The sequence below is a fragment of the Neovison vison genome, chromosome 5 (genome assembly GCF_020171115.1).
Source record: "Neovison vison isolate M4711 chromosome 5, ASM_NN_V1, whole genome shotgun sequence".
Lineage (NCBI taxonomy): Eukaryota > Metazoa > Chordata > Mammalia > Carnivora > Mustelidae > Neogale > Neogale vison.
The window spans coordinates 142337502-142352760 of NC_058095.1; the positions used below are offsets into that span (position 1 = coordinate 142337502).

The 15259-nt window shown below is 37.6% G+C and overlaps 1 protein-coding gene across 1 annotated transcript; it reads right to left on the reverse strand.

Annotated features, from left to right (window-relative positions):
* Nucleotides 1-5133: 5133 nt before the first annotated feature.
* SLITRK1 (SLIT and NTRK like family member 1) lies at nucleotides 5134-9453 on the reverse strand. Its single transcript, XM_044249945.1, has 2 exons — nucleotides 8972-9453; nucleotides 5134-8473 (listed from the first exon to the last, which is right to left on the reverse strand). Exon 2 carries the CDS (start codon nucleotides 8418-8420, stop codon nucleotides 6330-6332), a length of 2091 nt encoding a protein of 696 aa, XP_044105880.1. The 5' UTR covers nucleotides 8421-8473; nucleotides 8972-9453; the 3' UTR covers nucleotides 5134-6329.
* Between the last annotated feature and the right edge of the window lie 5806 nt (nucleotides 9454-15259).

Consider the following 15259-nt stretch of genomic DNA (forward strand, 5'->3'; position numbering starts at 1 on the left):
ATCCAAATCATACTGCTATCATAATAATGAGCATTACTTTCTCACATTATATGCAGTTTGCAAATGTTAAAAAGACCTTGATTTACTGGTGCCTGGGTGGCTCAGAAGTTTGAGCATCTGCCTTCAACTCCAGTCACATGATCCCAGGGTCCTGGGATGGAGCCCCATATGAGCCCCGTGTTGGGCTCCTAGCTCAGCAGGGAGTCTGCTTCTCCCTCTCCCTCTGCCTCTCCCCCTGCTCATGTTCTCTCTGTCTCTCTCCCTCAAATAAATAAATAAAATCTTAAAAAAATTCGATTTAAGAAAAGAGAAAATACAATAAATACCACAGAATCTGGTAAAAGCCATTACTGTTTATGGTAACAGTGGTCCTTTACACTCATCTCCCTTTCCTGAGAAGCACTGCTTCTCTGATAGCAGTATGGATTAGCCATTTATCATCTATATTTGAAGCACTTCTCATTTTTCACTATATATTGACTTTTTCTATTGATATGCTGCCGCTGAACATGTTTCCTTCCTGTAGTCTTCTGCCAAGAAAAGAAATTGAAGTAGAGGTAAAGGGAATAAGGCATAGAAGTGAATACATGTATGCTTTTGCTTATTGCTTTCTGCATGTTAAACATTTGGACCATACGACTAAGTAACTGAATATCAGGTTTCACTAAACTCCAAATGGCTAAAGTAAAATTTTTATAGTAAAATTATAAAAGCATGCTTAATATTATACTAAAGTTACTGTGATGTATTTTATGTATCTAAACACAAATCAAAGCTAAGTAACCAAAGACAACCATCCTGAAATTCTTATGATATCATAAAATATTTTATTCAATTTCCTAAACTTATTTGACTTCTCAAATAATTAAAATTGAAAAATTATCATTCACTTAAGGTAAAAATTGTCTTGTCTCTTTTTGAAATGATTCATTAAAAAAACTTGACTGAAGTTACAAAATTGCAGACATTATTCCCATTTTACAGAAAAAGAAATAAATCTAGCAATGTAATAAAGTTCTTCTTTTATTTAAATATATTGTTTTAAGATTTTAAACTATTCATATAACAACTCATAAAACTGAAGTAAGTGATAAAACTGATGTGACCATTGCACTTTTCCAAATGGCTAAAAACCTAAACTACTCCAAAGAAACAAAAAAGTTTCTAGTGGTATTCTTTAATAATTGCAAATGATGTACTATCCTATAATTACAAGGATGGATACATCTCAGTTTTGTGGGTTGTAAACTCCTTGAGGTTAGAAATGCCTTATTCTCTTTTTCCAAAAGAATGTCTACAGTATTTTTCCCATAGCAAGTGCCCAATTAATGTTGTCTATTGAATATTTAAGTTCAAACTCATTCAAAATTCTTTAAACTATTAGATAATTTTCCCCTTGTACACTTGTGCAAAGTTCAAGTTGGAAATACAATTATATTTCAAGTATGTAATATAGTATAATTTAACAAATAAATGGAAGGAAGAGAGTAACTAATCAGATAACTGAAGTCTAAGCCAATATACTGAAATTGCCAATTGAGTCCAAAGGGTTATACTGAACTTCAATAATCTAAGATGATTTTTTTGAGTGGTTCATTTCATTATACAATTGTAGTTCTTAAATACTTAATCTGTAATTATCTTAGCTATTCAATTTTTTCTGAAACCCCATCAAATTTTGATGGGTTACAGTAGAGTCAATATTGGTTCAGCTTTCAGGATTGCTCTGTTTGTAACATGTGTTTTCACGGAAACATTTATTGGCATATCTTTAAATTTTGATACTAAGAAGAAAGTCTTGTATGTCCTGCATATTCCTTTTCATAATAATAATATTTTTGGTGATAAAAGAAATAAATAAAAGAAAGAGATAAAAGAAATGCCAGGGATTTATATGAAAAATTTAATTTTAGCCTTCTTTTTTTTATGGTTCAGCACCACACTGAAGCAAATCAGATAAGTTAAAAATCTTGAGTATGCATTTATTGTATCTACTGATACCATACAGAGTTAGTTCATCTTTTAAAAATTAAATAATATGTTTCACCTGAATAATGTGTGCTAAGATTAAATCTTTAGCACATTTTATATTTCCATTTTACTTCAAGTAAGCTTACAGATTAAAAAATAATATTTATAAATTAGCTAGCATAAGAACTGAATTAGAAACCAATCTACTTAATATTCTACCAACACATTAAAAATGTATCCTTCCGGTACCCACACTTGCACATTTATCCACCTCTTTGTACACACCAAATGACATTTATTAGCAACCTGGAAAAAACTAAATTAACAAACTGTCCTTGGAATCACCAATGTAATTTTTAACACTTGTTAAAATGCCTGACAATTTTAATTACATCTGATATAAATACTGTTAAGAAAAAGAATCCTGTTACATTAATGTTAGATCAGCCATTCCAGCTTCCTCCTGGGTAAACATGTAAAAATGGTTAAACAATAAATTTCTATGGCAACAACTTAAATTCTAGGATATTCTTAGTCACAGCAGCAACCACAGAAGCTACTACTTTCTTCAAAGCAGCAGAACTAAACAAGATATTTCCTTTTTTCCTCCTTTTCCATCTGGTACAACTAAAATCTCTTTTACTTTGATGAATTAAATATGATTTAACTAGAAACAAGGTATCTCAACTAGTGCACTGGCAGGTACAGGTATATGAACATTTCACATAGAGACAACAAGTATAAGCTAGGTACTTCTAAATGAAAGTTATGTGCTAAGACCAAATATCTTGTCAACCAAACTAATACATAATATATATTACTTTAAAGCAAACTAATATATATAGCTATATATTAGTTTATATATATATAATTGTCACAGAGATTCTTTATCAAAATGAAAAAGCATTCTCTAAATAATGAATTTTCTTTTATATTAAGTAATTGCTTATGTTTTCTACATGGATCTTTAAACATATATTGGTGTTTATTAAAATATTTGATAATTCTAATTTTTAGAATTAATAAATAGATAATTTAATGATTTGAATACCTATAATTCACAAAAGCATATAGCAATTCATCTTTTTTCTTACATGTTCCCTTTTTATACATTCTTGGAGAACACACTAAAGTTATACCCTCTAAATGTAAGGCAATTTTCTTTTGCTGAAGACATATTAGAAATATAAAGGGCTACCAATACATACTTAATTAAGAAGATACAACTTGGGTTTTTGATTTATTATAAAGTATTTTTACAGCTGAATGTATTTAAGGATACTTTTCTTTAAGAGTTTATCCAGTTAATATATATGACCATATATATGACCATGCCATTCAAATAATGAGGTTTTGTAGTATGAGGGAAATTGAATTTAAATATTGCTCCAGTGTCTACCAGCTATGATCTGAGTTATTGCTTACTCTCCTTAAGTCTTAATTTTCTCATCCGTATAATGGAAATAGCAATATTGTTTTGAATTATTCTGTATTTATAAGGGTTAAATTAAATAATTATGTAAACCATTTAGCCCATGCCTGACACATAATAACCACTAAAAGCTGTTAAAGCTAACATTTGAGAAATAGGTTTACTCATTAAATTTTGTCCTCTATATGATAATTTATTTTTAATTTGTATGAAGAAAACTTATTGCCCCAGGGAACATCTTCTAGGAAAGTTCTAGTTTCCTGACTTAATCATGTATTAGTTTTAAAAATTACTATTATGCCTCACTAGATATTTTTTAAGTATCAACTCTCACCAAAGATGTAGAATATCTACCATCTTTTCTTTTCCTTCTTAAGGTTATAATATTGTTGAATAAAACTTTTTCCCTCCTCCAACTTTTCCATTACAAGTGAATCTGTAGATTGCTTATTACAGGGAACCCAGCTGTACTTTAAAAAAAAAAAATTAAGGCCTTCGTAAGAAAAATAAATAAGCAGCCCATAATATTTGTCAGAGGATAGTAAGTTCCAATTTTATCACTATGAAATGCACTCCCAAACAAAAGAATTAAGAGAGAAAAATGATGAATGGCCTTAAGGATAGTCATAGTTTATAATAAAGATTTTATTTAAAGATCATTAAAATAAATAATACATACTCCAGAATATCAGTGTTCTGGGAAATTACTTCTCTTTAAAATATGAGTTCTATGAATTCTAGAAGGCAAATCTTACTACTACTGCTCTGGGGGCTTTCATTAGCTGATATATATATATGTATGTATACATACATATATATATTCCACACACACATATATATATGTTTATATATATATATATATAACCTTCAATCTGTAGTCTTTTAACAAACTTCTCAGGGTGGACATGTGGTGGAATGCAGACACCCCCCCTCCATCAACATGTGTAATTTTGTTTGCTTTTTGTTCCTTAACTGCTGATAAAATAGGCTGCTTAGAAATCCCAGAGGAGTATGATTGAGGCCAGGTTACACTGGCTCATAAAATTCCAACAGTTCAATGCTTTTCTTGTTAATTACTAGGCCACAACCAGAAATCCAAATGATGGGAAAGAAACACTTCTTTAGGATAATGATTGATTTCCATAAAGATGAGTGCTTTAACAAATTTCAGTATGCAGTTGTTGGGGCGGGGAGGGTGGGTGGGCACTAATTAGTTTTACCGTTTTCAGCAGATGTTGAATTCAAAACGCCAGCAGCATCTCAAATGCCAGTCATTAGGGCTGTCTTTCATCGAAGAGTGCTGACCAATGAAATCTCCACTCTGTTTAATGAGACCGATCTAGGCAGAGTCAATTAAATCAAATCTCTACTAACATCCTTAATATATCTGCAGTGTGTGCAGCAACATCAGAAGCAGCAGGGAAGGATTTCCTGTATTAATAAAGGGATTCACTGCCGCATAAGGAGAGGGGGAAAAGGGGGTGGGGGAGGGTATTTTGGGGAAGACCTTACTTCACCGAGAGGGGAAAGCTGGAAAAGCCCGGGTGGGGATGGAGGAGGAAGGCAGCTACGTAAAGGATAAAGAGCTAAGTAAAACGATTAGAGAGAAAGCCTTGATATCGCTCTAGAAGGGATCCACCCCCAACCCCTCCCCCCGCCCAGGTCCCTTCCACGGCAAATGCAGTTTACCAGTTGCAAACATGAAGCTGGAAAAATGTAAGGACCCAGAGTTGAAAACATTTTCACTTTAATACTGAAAAAATATGCCATTATAAAATCCTCGAATAGAATTAGTAAGTTTCACGTGCTTCCTCGGTTCTTTTTTCCTACTGTATAAGTAAGATTTACACCAGCACAGAATTGCTACCATAAGATCGCAGCCTAAGCACTAGAATGACATTAATTGGTCATGCTTAACTGCCTCAAAATCTTTTTTTTAATAATTACACTGATACTATAATAGAAATCATGGGTACTTATTTTACATTCAGATGGAAGGCATTATTGGATATCTATAGAAAAATATTCCCCCTCAAAAAAAAAAAAACCCATCACCATCAGAATAAAGGAAAGAACCCCCAAAACAACCCATAAAACTTCGCTCAACAAAATACATTTTTAACTCATAAAATGGACTGATGATTAGCCATGCAAATGTCTTAAATAAAACCTTTACATTTTTTTTTTTCACAGTAAACGTACGTACGCTCTGAACTGCCTACCGATCACAAATAATGGCGAAATGGCACTTTCTGATTATACTGTTTTGTTTATAGAAAGTTTGATACGATGGGACTTATCAGGTAAGAGGGTGGGTGCTGTGAACGTGACGCCGTCTCCAGTCGCCAAGGAGGGCAGCGTCCCTGGAGCGCGTGGTTTCCATGCGAGCCATGCAGCACTTTTTGTTTTTGTCAGAAGTCAAAGTTATTTATTTACAATACATTCATGCCTTCGTGCAACTGCCCGTCCCTGCATAGCCAACAGGGAGCCATCACGCCCCCCTCCTCACGGGGCTAATCCACAGGGGAAAAATAGATATCTATCTCTCTATATAGATGTGGGTATATGTATATATGTATAGGACCGCGGCAGCCACCCCCATCAGCTCCACCGCAGAGGGCTAGTTCTTTGAGCAGGGCCCCTGCTGGGTTTTATCAAAGGGAGCTCGCAGCAAAGAGCGATTTGGCAGCGCTCTCCCAGCTCGCCACAGTCTGCTCTTTGTTTCCAGGAGGGAGCTAAGGGGTCAAACCCTCTCACTGGAGCGAGTTCATAGTTATTTATTTACTTATGTCCATAAAGCCTTGGGGCGCGCTGGACTTGGGTCTGGGCTCCTCTGACCCCTGGGATGACAGCGGGGTGGGGACAGGTTGGTGGTGGGGGCGGGGATCGCCTTCCTCCCCACCCCCGCTCTACCCCGGTTGGGGTCTTAGTCTGAGAGCGAGTGGGAGCCACAGTCATATACTCTGTGGGCCCCATCTGCGTTGTAAGGCCCATTGTGCCAGTAGGAAGAGTCACAGACTGTCTGTAGGGAATTAATTTCGGACGCCGAGGAGTTGGCGTCCCTTCTCTTAGATCGTTTTCTATTCCTCAGGATAAACACGAGCATGCCCACTACAGTGAAGGCGGAGGTGACAAACACCAGCAGCAGTCCCGGGACCAACACCGAGATGGACACCCTGCTGGTGTCTAGATAGGAGTTGGAGTGAGTCCCGGTCTCCGCCAACCCAGTGCTGTTTTTACTGTGCGAAGTTAACGTGGGCGAGATCCTCGCGTACAGCTGGGGGCAGATCTCGTCATTGGAGAGAAGCATGAAATCCTTCCTAAAGAAGTTCACCGGCGTCTCACACTTGAGGTCGCTCATCAGCACTTCGGAACCCAGGCGTTCTGCCCATTGCTTAAAAGGCACAATGGTGCAGGAGCACTCCCAAGGGTTTCCGTGCAGGTCTATCTGGATGATGGAGGTTAACTGGTCCAGCACCCCTGCCACCGGAAGGTACATGAAGTAATTGTTGTGCAGGCTGAGCTTAGAGAGGGAGACCCCAGCGAACACGTCCACTGGTAGGGACCTCAGTAAGTTGTTATTGAGAATGAGGATCCTCAGTTTGGGCATGGCATTGAAAGTGCCAGGAAGGATGAGCTGGATTGCATTGTACTCCACGTTCAGGTACTCAAGGTTTTGCAGCCCAGCGAATTTCTCCCGGGACAGCGTGTCCAGGTAGTTGCTATCCATATACAGCCACCTGAGGTCCAAAAGGTTTTTAAAAGTGTTGTTTTCTACAGTAGCAATGTTATTGTTGCCCAGATCTAACAGAATGAGATTCTTGTAATCCACAAAGTGCGATTTTCGGATGCTATGGATCTTATTATCTCGAAGGAAAAGCTCCTGCACGTTGGAGAGTTTGGGCTTCAAATCAGCCAAACTGCTCACGTTCCGGTTGTTGCAGTTCATCTTTAAACCCGACCCTGGGATGTGGTCGCAGCTGCAGCCCCCAGGGCAGGGCAAGCCATTGGCTGGGGGTTTGTTTCTGGCGCTGCCGGTCGCTATCGCAGCAGTGGGTCTTATTTTGATCTGCCAGTTGCCTGGGATCTTTGTACCTCCGTTTGGAGCAGACCCTGGGGTGGCATGATCCTCTTGCCCATTTGTCTTGAAAGGGGTTGGCAGGGGGCCAGGAGCGAAGGTCTCTTCTTGGGCAGGGGGCGCTGGGAGACTTGAATCCACTCGGTTTTTCAAAGGACACAAGTCCTGTTCTGTGGTTTCATTGAGGTCTTTCCCCTGTAGTCTGGTGGGGGCTTCACAGACAACTCGGCCGATTAGAGCATTTTTGGGAATATTTTCCAGCCATTCTTTCAGGGAGAGGAGATCACAGGTGCAGTCCCACGGGTTATCCTCTAGCAGAATCTCGGCAATGCCAGGGATTTGCTCCAAGACTTCCTCATAGGGCAGCGTTTTCAGCCTGTTTCCCCGGAGGTCGAGGTGGGTGATGGGCACATACTGGAACACGTTGGCAGGTAGGGTGCTGATGAGATTGTCATTTAAAATGAGTACCTCCAGCTTGTTCAAGTCCTGGAAGGCCCCAGGGTCTATATCCCGTAATAAATTAAAATCGGCCTGGAGGTATTCCAGATCGTCCAGCCCCAGAAAAGTCTGCTTTCGAAAAGACTTTATCTTGTTGTTGTTGATGTGCAGCCTTTTCACCAGCTGCAGCCCCAGAAAAGCCCCAGGAACGATTTCATGCAAGCCATTGTTTTCCATGTGCAAACTAACCGCATTATAAAAGTTAGCAAACTCATTAGGGAAAAGTCGAGTGAGGGAATTACCATGCAGAAATAGATGGTAAAACTGGGAAGTCGGGGCGGTGAAACGCTGCAGACTTGTAAAGCCCTTTTTTTCACAGTCTACGTGTAGGTCCCCTTCTATCTCATTGCAGGAACAGATCTTCTCTTTACAAACGTCCCCTGTAACGTTTCCAGCGGCAAAACAAAGAGACGTCTCCAGCAACAGAATCCAAAGCAGCATTTTTAAAGCGAGCAATTCATCCCCGATCTCATCACAAAGTAACAGCGACCATCCTGCTCTCCACAGACACAATTCAAGTTCATTTAGTGCTCCAATGTCCGAACCCAGGGAAGGAGAAGAAAAGGGTTTGGGGGGGTGGGGGCGGATTCCTTCCTCCCTAACCCCCCCGCACTGCAACAACCCAGGCGCCAGTCAATAATTATATCCACAGACTATCCAGGCACGTAGTGCAAGGCAAGCAAAAAGGAAAAATAAAAAGGAGGGAAAAAAAGAAAGAAAAAAAAGAAAAAGAAAGGAAGAAGAGAAAGAAAAGAAAAAAGTAGAAAAAAATAACCCCACTCCCCCTCAACCCTTTAAAAATTACCAAAAGAAGTTAAATATATACATATAAATTAAAAATACACCCTTACAGAACCTGGTCTAGTGGTCCTCACTAATCAGGAAAGGAACAATGCTAGTAATTAGAAGCAAGTGCATGTTAGAGAAACAAGCAGAGGGTTTGCAGCGTAGTACAGGCGCACTGCCTGTGCATGGCTGTGCGTCGGACTGACCTTGCCTCTCTGATACAAAGCAGGGTTTTCGGTGGCTTCTGTAGCTGAGGCGGCTGATGGAGTTCTTGCTGTGGCTGCAGGTTGCCCAGAAGTCCCCCCGAGGTGCTGTCCAGTCCCCCCGGTGCTGAAATCACGCCCGACCGAGGAACTCACGCCGCCGAGCCAATGGCGCTGGAAAATTTCCGCAATCGCTGCGTTTTGTAGCTGTCCATCCTTTTCCTTTCCTTCCCTTCGGTCCTCTTCAGCTTTTTTTCTGGGCTCCGGCTCTCGGTTACTAGCTCTTCTTTTCTTTTTCTCCTCTTTATTCTGCTCTTTCAGAATTACGTGGAGGGGGTGGAGGGCGGGGGGCGAGTTTTCTGAGGGAGGGAGAGAGCGCGAGAATGGGGAGGGGGGGTAGAAGAGAGTTGCTAAGAAGCTCTGCTTGTTCCAGCCTGGTGCACTCTGAAAGATCTGACACCCTCTGCTGATCTGCAGTAGCAAAAATCCATCTGGTGAGGGAATGCTGAAGGAAAAAAAAAAAAAAAATCAATCCACGTACAGGGCAAGCGTTAAAAATGTGGGCATTAAAGGCTGTCGATCCACATAGACGCTTATTTTAAATGGATTATTTAATTCTTTTTGCGTGCTGAAAACTTTACCTTTTCCTTAACGACCTCACAGCCCCCACTACCTCCAGCGTTTGGAAAGGAGTGCTTTTAAAACACTTATTTCCCAATGGCTTGAATAAAATTAGTGTCAGGGTGTCAAGCGAACAGCAATTTGAGGTAATTATACTGCACGCCATTTTCATCGGTGCTTTAAATGCATTTCTTCCGTCTCTGCAGTACAATGTTTTATGCTATTTGATGTCTTTGAATTTTTTTTTTTGGCATGTTGAAAGTGGTTATTATGAACATATAGTCATATCATATATATTTTTTAAACAATATAACTGGGTATGAATTTTTTATTGCATGGTATATAATTTAGACACATACTTTTTCTTTTTTAAACTTGGCATAGAATTTTAGTCAATTTGGTCGTTGAGAGTTAGGTTTCTCTGATGATATTTCTTGGATGTTATTTAAGTCTGCAAAGTGAAAATACAATGCAATGGCTCGCATCTTTGAATCCAGACCCTAAAGCTTTCACTGAGAACCGGAAAAGGAGGGAGGGAGCAGGAAAAAAAAAAATCCCAGTATGATTCGTGAGTGCTCTTAAATACCCACTGGCAGACTGGCAAGCACACCACACACAGACACACACACACACACACACTCTCTCTCTCTCTCTCTCTTTCTCTCTCTCATACACACTCATAAAGTTTCTGAATCCATATGGACGAATTTAAAATGCTTACAAGTAAATAACCAGTTGCATTTTGAGAGAGAGAGAGAGAGGGAAAAAGAGGGAAAGAGAGAGAGAGGTAGAGAGAGAGACAGAAAGAAACCACTGATTTCTAAGGCCCAGTGTGAATGTTATCTGCAGGTAGTGGGCAGTTTCTCTTCTCTGGGTCACTGGTGCTGGTGGAACACCCAGCTAGAGAAGGAATCATCTGGTTCCTCCAACTTAAATGGAGCTTATAAACACCAAGTTCTAAAAACATCTGAGAAGGGAGAAAATGTGAGAATGCTGCTTGTTGGAAAAGTCAGCTGTTCTGCTGACTTTTTTTTTGACAGAGTTGACACCTTTTCCATCAATATATTCTAAAACTTGTGTGCATGATTTTAGGGTTTGAATTTATAGGATATTATTATTATTTCCTTTCTGCAGTAGAAGCAGAAATATGTTTACATCAGTTTCCCTTTTAATTAGGTCTTACACAGTTGGAACCCTGTTAATATGCCTACTAATAATCTGAGTAAGAGATCCAATATTCAAAGATGTGTGCATTTTGAAAAGGCTAGAGAGTTAAAGAATTCCAGGAAGGACCAAGGATGAGGAAATTCAGGAAAGTGTAGAAGAAATTTTTTTCCCTGGGTCCAGAAGCTAATTCTTAGGGGTAGGCAGTTTTCATATCTGTATATAATATTTTCATATAATGAAATGTATTGTCTTCTGGTGAAATTCAGTAGGAGGGCATGGATGAACATTCAGTTTGGTTGTGTGTGTGTGTGAGAGAGAGTGAGAGAGAGAGAGAGAGAGAGGCCTTTTACAGACAACCTATTACTCTTCTAAAACTGTTCGGTTCTTATTTCATTTAACCCATTACTACATGCAGAAAGAGAAAGAGCTTAATCTGAAACCATGTCACAGGAAAACTGCTATGCAGTTGAGAAGTGGAGATGCGCAAGAGGAGCTAACCTGAAGGGAAGGATATTCCCGTGTCTTTTTAATAGGACTCAGGTTTGAAACTTCTTGGCTCCAGAAACCAGCCTATGAAAGAAGGCAGCCTCATGCAGTGTCTGTGATTGATATGGGTAGGCAAGGCTCTAAAGGAGAGAGAGGCAAATGCTCCCTGTTTAGAAAGAAAAATATTGATGGTAATCATCTAAAATCCCACTATTAAACTTAATTGGTTACTCGTTTATTCAGCTTGCTGAATAAATACTTTATATGAAGAGACCCAAAGAACATATTTCAGCTAATTTTAAATGAACAGAATTGAGGTAACAAGCAACTGATACTCAGATTTCATCCCTGGCCCCACCCATTAAACTTTATATCTCTGTCCCCTGACTGCTTCTTGCCTCCCAAAGCACACATCACATTAGAAAATTTACAATCAGGATTTTCTATTTCAATGTGTTACAATTTTTTTTTTCAATTTTACCCTCCTCAAATAGTTTATCATCTCTGCACTCTAAGAAAAGGTCTGTGGTACGGCCAGATGAGCAACCAAATCTCAGAAGAATATTAAGGTAATATTACTCATATGAAGATATTCAATACAAAATTACAAGAACATAGACACACATGTACCTCAGCTGAAAATGCACCCTCATTAATGAGCCCACAAAATTTTCTTTAAAAAATAATTTTTGTAATAAATGTATTTCAGAGAAGTAAAGCAGTCTGGAATAGCATATCCATCCCTCTAAAGGCTAACTCCTCAAGTATAACAGTAAATTTCTTGATAGGAAATAAAAAAAAATATGGCAATGTGTATGCGATCTAAACATTTCTAATGCCTTAGGGAAACATATCTTAGGCATGAACTCTTTTTAAAAGGGTTCTACTATATCTATTTGAGCTCAAGTGAACTACTTCAATTGCTTTGCCTCTCATAACAGATGATCTCAGGAGCCTGAGATAAAGGATACTCCAGATGATGATGAGAATTGATAATATTTGCTCAGGGCTGTAGTTTTGTTTCTAGGCTGTGGCCAGAAGGATTTCAACTGTATCATTAAATGTTCATATTTTCTTATTCTTCCTCAAACAGGTTCATCGATCAAGTGACAAAAGTTAGCTGTACATATCACATAGAATCATTACAATTAAAAATAGGATTACCAGTTTATTATCTATTTCCCCCAAGTGGGATCAAATTTCCCAATGTTTCCATATGTGCACTACATATTTAAGATGGAAGACTAGAAAACATAACCAACAGTAATTTATTTTCATTATTTATCCTGCACAATTTTAAAAGTGTTCAGTTTTAATTTTAAAATACCTTTTAAGAAACACAAAATTATATATAGAAAGTCCATCTTTAGACTTCCTCCATGCTTTTTTATTCCAGAAAGAACTATGGAAAACTTGTGTATAGTCATTTTGATAGTATTACTCTATTTTATAGATGTGGAGACTGAAACTGAGGAGTACTGAGTAATTTACCAAGATGGAATAATACTAGTTGACTTTGCCAAAAGTGACAGCTACACACATATGAGCTAAACTTTTATTCTCACTCTTAAGTCCTTATTTGCTCTAAATGTTGTTACTTTAGTTAATCTGTTCATGCGTTAATTTCCTTACTAGTAGATTAATTCATTGAAATTTTTGGTCCCTTCAGGCTGTGTTTTCTAAATCTAAAATCTTTAAAAATTTCAGAAAAGTACCAATGTCTCTTGCTTCCTTAGACTTTTCACATTTGGACTTGGAATGTTTTATTAAGGTATTTGCATAGTCACTAGGGTTTGAAACCAAGAATAAATGTAATAAGCACTGTAGAATAGAATTCATTAGTGCTGAGTTTAATCTACTACTCTCCTTTCCTATGTTTCACAATATAAAGGGGTTGCTGGAATTCTTCCGTCTGTGATAACAACTGTTAATTACGAGATGAGAATATAAAACAATTATACCTGGAAACTAACATGCTTAGAATGCAAGATTTCCACCTATTTCTTTTTATTTTCTTTTTGTATGATTGTAAATAATTTTCTGGGAGTGGAGTGCCAAGACAATTATCACATTATGTGATTTCTGAAGGCAAAGCCATAAGATATATGTTGAAAATATTTTCTTAGTTACTTGTCAAAATGTAGCTTTTATTTATAAGGAAATAAACAGTGAACTAAGTAGAACATATAAAAATACTCTTACAGGGGCACATGTCTGGCTCAGTTGGTTAAGCAGTTAACTCTTGATTTTGGGCTCAGACCAAGATCTCAGGGTGGTAAGAGCACTACCCTGGGCTCCACACTGGGCATGAAGCCTGCTTAAGATTCTCTGTCTTATTCTCCCTTTGTCCCTCCCCAACCCCTGGCGCAGGCGCACACGAGCACTCTCTCTCAAAAAAAAAAACAAACCCCAAAAAGCCAAAAAACCAAACAACAAAAAAAAACTTTCACATTTTTACTTGTGTCCTGAAGTATTATTTTTTATATTTATATTACTTTAAATTTATATTGCTTTGGGTCATATGTTTGGTTATCTTTTTTTTTTTTTTTAAAGATTTTATTTATTTGACAGACAGAGATCACAAGTAGGCAGAGAAGCAGGCAGAGGAGGAAGCAGGTTCCCTGCTGAGCAGAGAGCCTGATGCGGGACTAGATGCCTGGACTCTGGGATCATGTCCTAAGCTGAAGGCAGAGGCTTAACCCACTGAGCCACCCAGGAGCCCTATCTTTGGTTATCTTTGATTGGAACTGATTTTTCTCATTAAGTCTCATTGTCTAATAAACCTGATATGAATCACTATTTTGAACATATTGAGGAGAATACTGATCAAAAATATAAATTTGTATATAGGGAAATTCTAATTTATTTCTTTTTTTAAATTCTAATTTAAATTCTTTTTTTAAATTTAACATAAATCAAGCAAACAAAGATCTGCCTGAAAAGGGTAACACACTTAGGTATATACAGTTGACTCTTGAACAACCCTTTGCACAGTTGAAAATCCTCGTATAACTTTTGACTTCCTCAAAATTTAACTACTAATAGCCTACTGTTGACCAGACATCTTATCAATAAACAGTTGACTAATACATGTTGATTAATACATGTATATGTATTTTATACTGTATCTTACTGTAAAGTAAGCTAGAGAAAAGAAAATGTTATTAAGAAAATCATAAAAAAGAGAAAATACATTTATAGTAATATAGTGCATCTAACATAAGAAATCTGTATAATGGTGGGACATCAGTTCAAATCCAGGTTTTTCAAGAGTCAACGGTATCAAACTATGCATTATACTACAATGAAATGAAAACATATATATGCACAATTGTTTATATTAATTGGTGCTTTAATAAAATTGGTTAATAATTGTTAAAAAATTCAACTGAGTAAATTTTAATGATCTTACTGGCTTTACTCAATGATTCATGAACTGGGCAGCATTCTATCTAGCAGATAGTGAAGTGATCTGAGGAGCTGTACAAAATGAAAGACTTTTATCGGCAGAAGGGAACGGGAACAAGGAAACTGTACTAGCAAAAATCAGATTGGTTGTGGCAAGGTCACTTTTCTTCAGAACATGGCAGGGGTCTCTAGGGCAGATTACCTCACTAGTGGTGATTTAAGATTCCACTTTTGGGAGAGCCAAAACTAATTAAGTCTTAGTTTGGTGATGCAGGGCTTAGCATAAGCAACTCCATTTTGGGTCTGTTGTGTTGTTTTTAACAGAACCTATTCTACTTTTTAAAATTTGTCTAACAAGACCCTGCAGATACTTACAGATAAAGAATTCTGTTTTTGTTTCCTACAAAGAATGTATTACATTTTGAGATAAAGCAATACATGTTACTTGTATAGATTTTAGAAAACACTGAAAACAACAGCAAAAAAGTGAAATAAAATATACAGAATTCTAACAGAATTCTGTTAGAAATTAGTATAAACACACACATATTTTGCAATATATTTTTTGCACTTAACATTTATTTGCTAACAAATAAATAAATTTCCTTG

Coding starts and splice junctions, on each gene's coding strand:
- SLITRK1 (XM_044249945.1), bottom strand. CDS start 8,420: ATGCTGCTTTGGATTCTGTTGCTGGAGACGTCTCTTTGTTTTGCCGCT.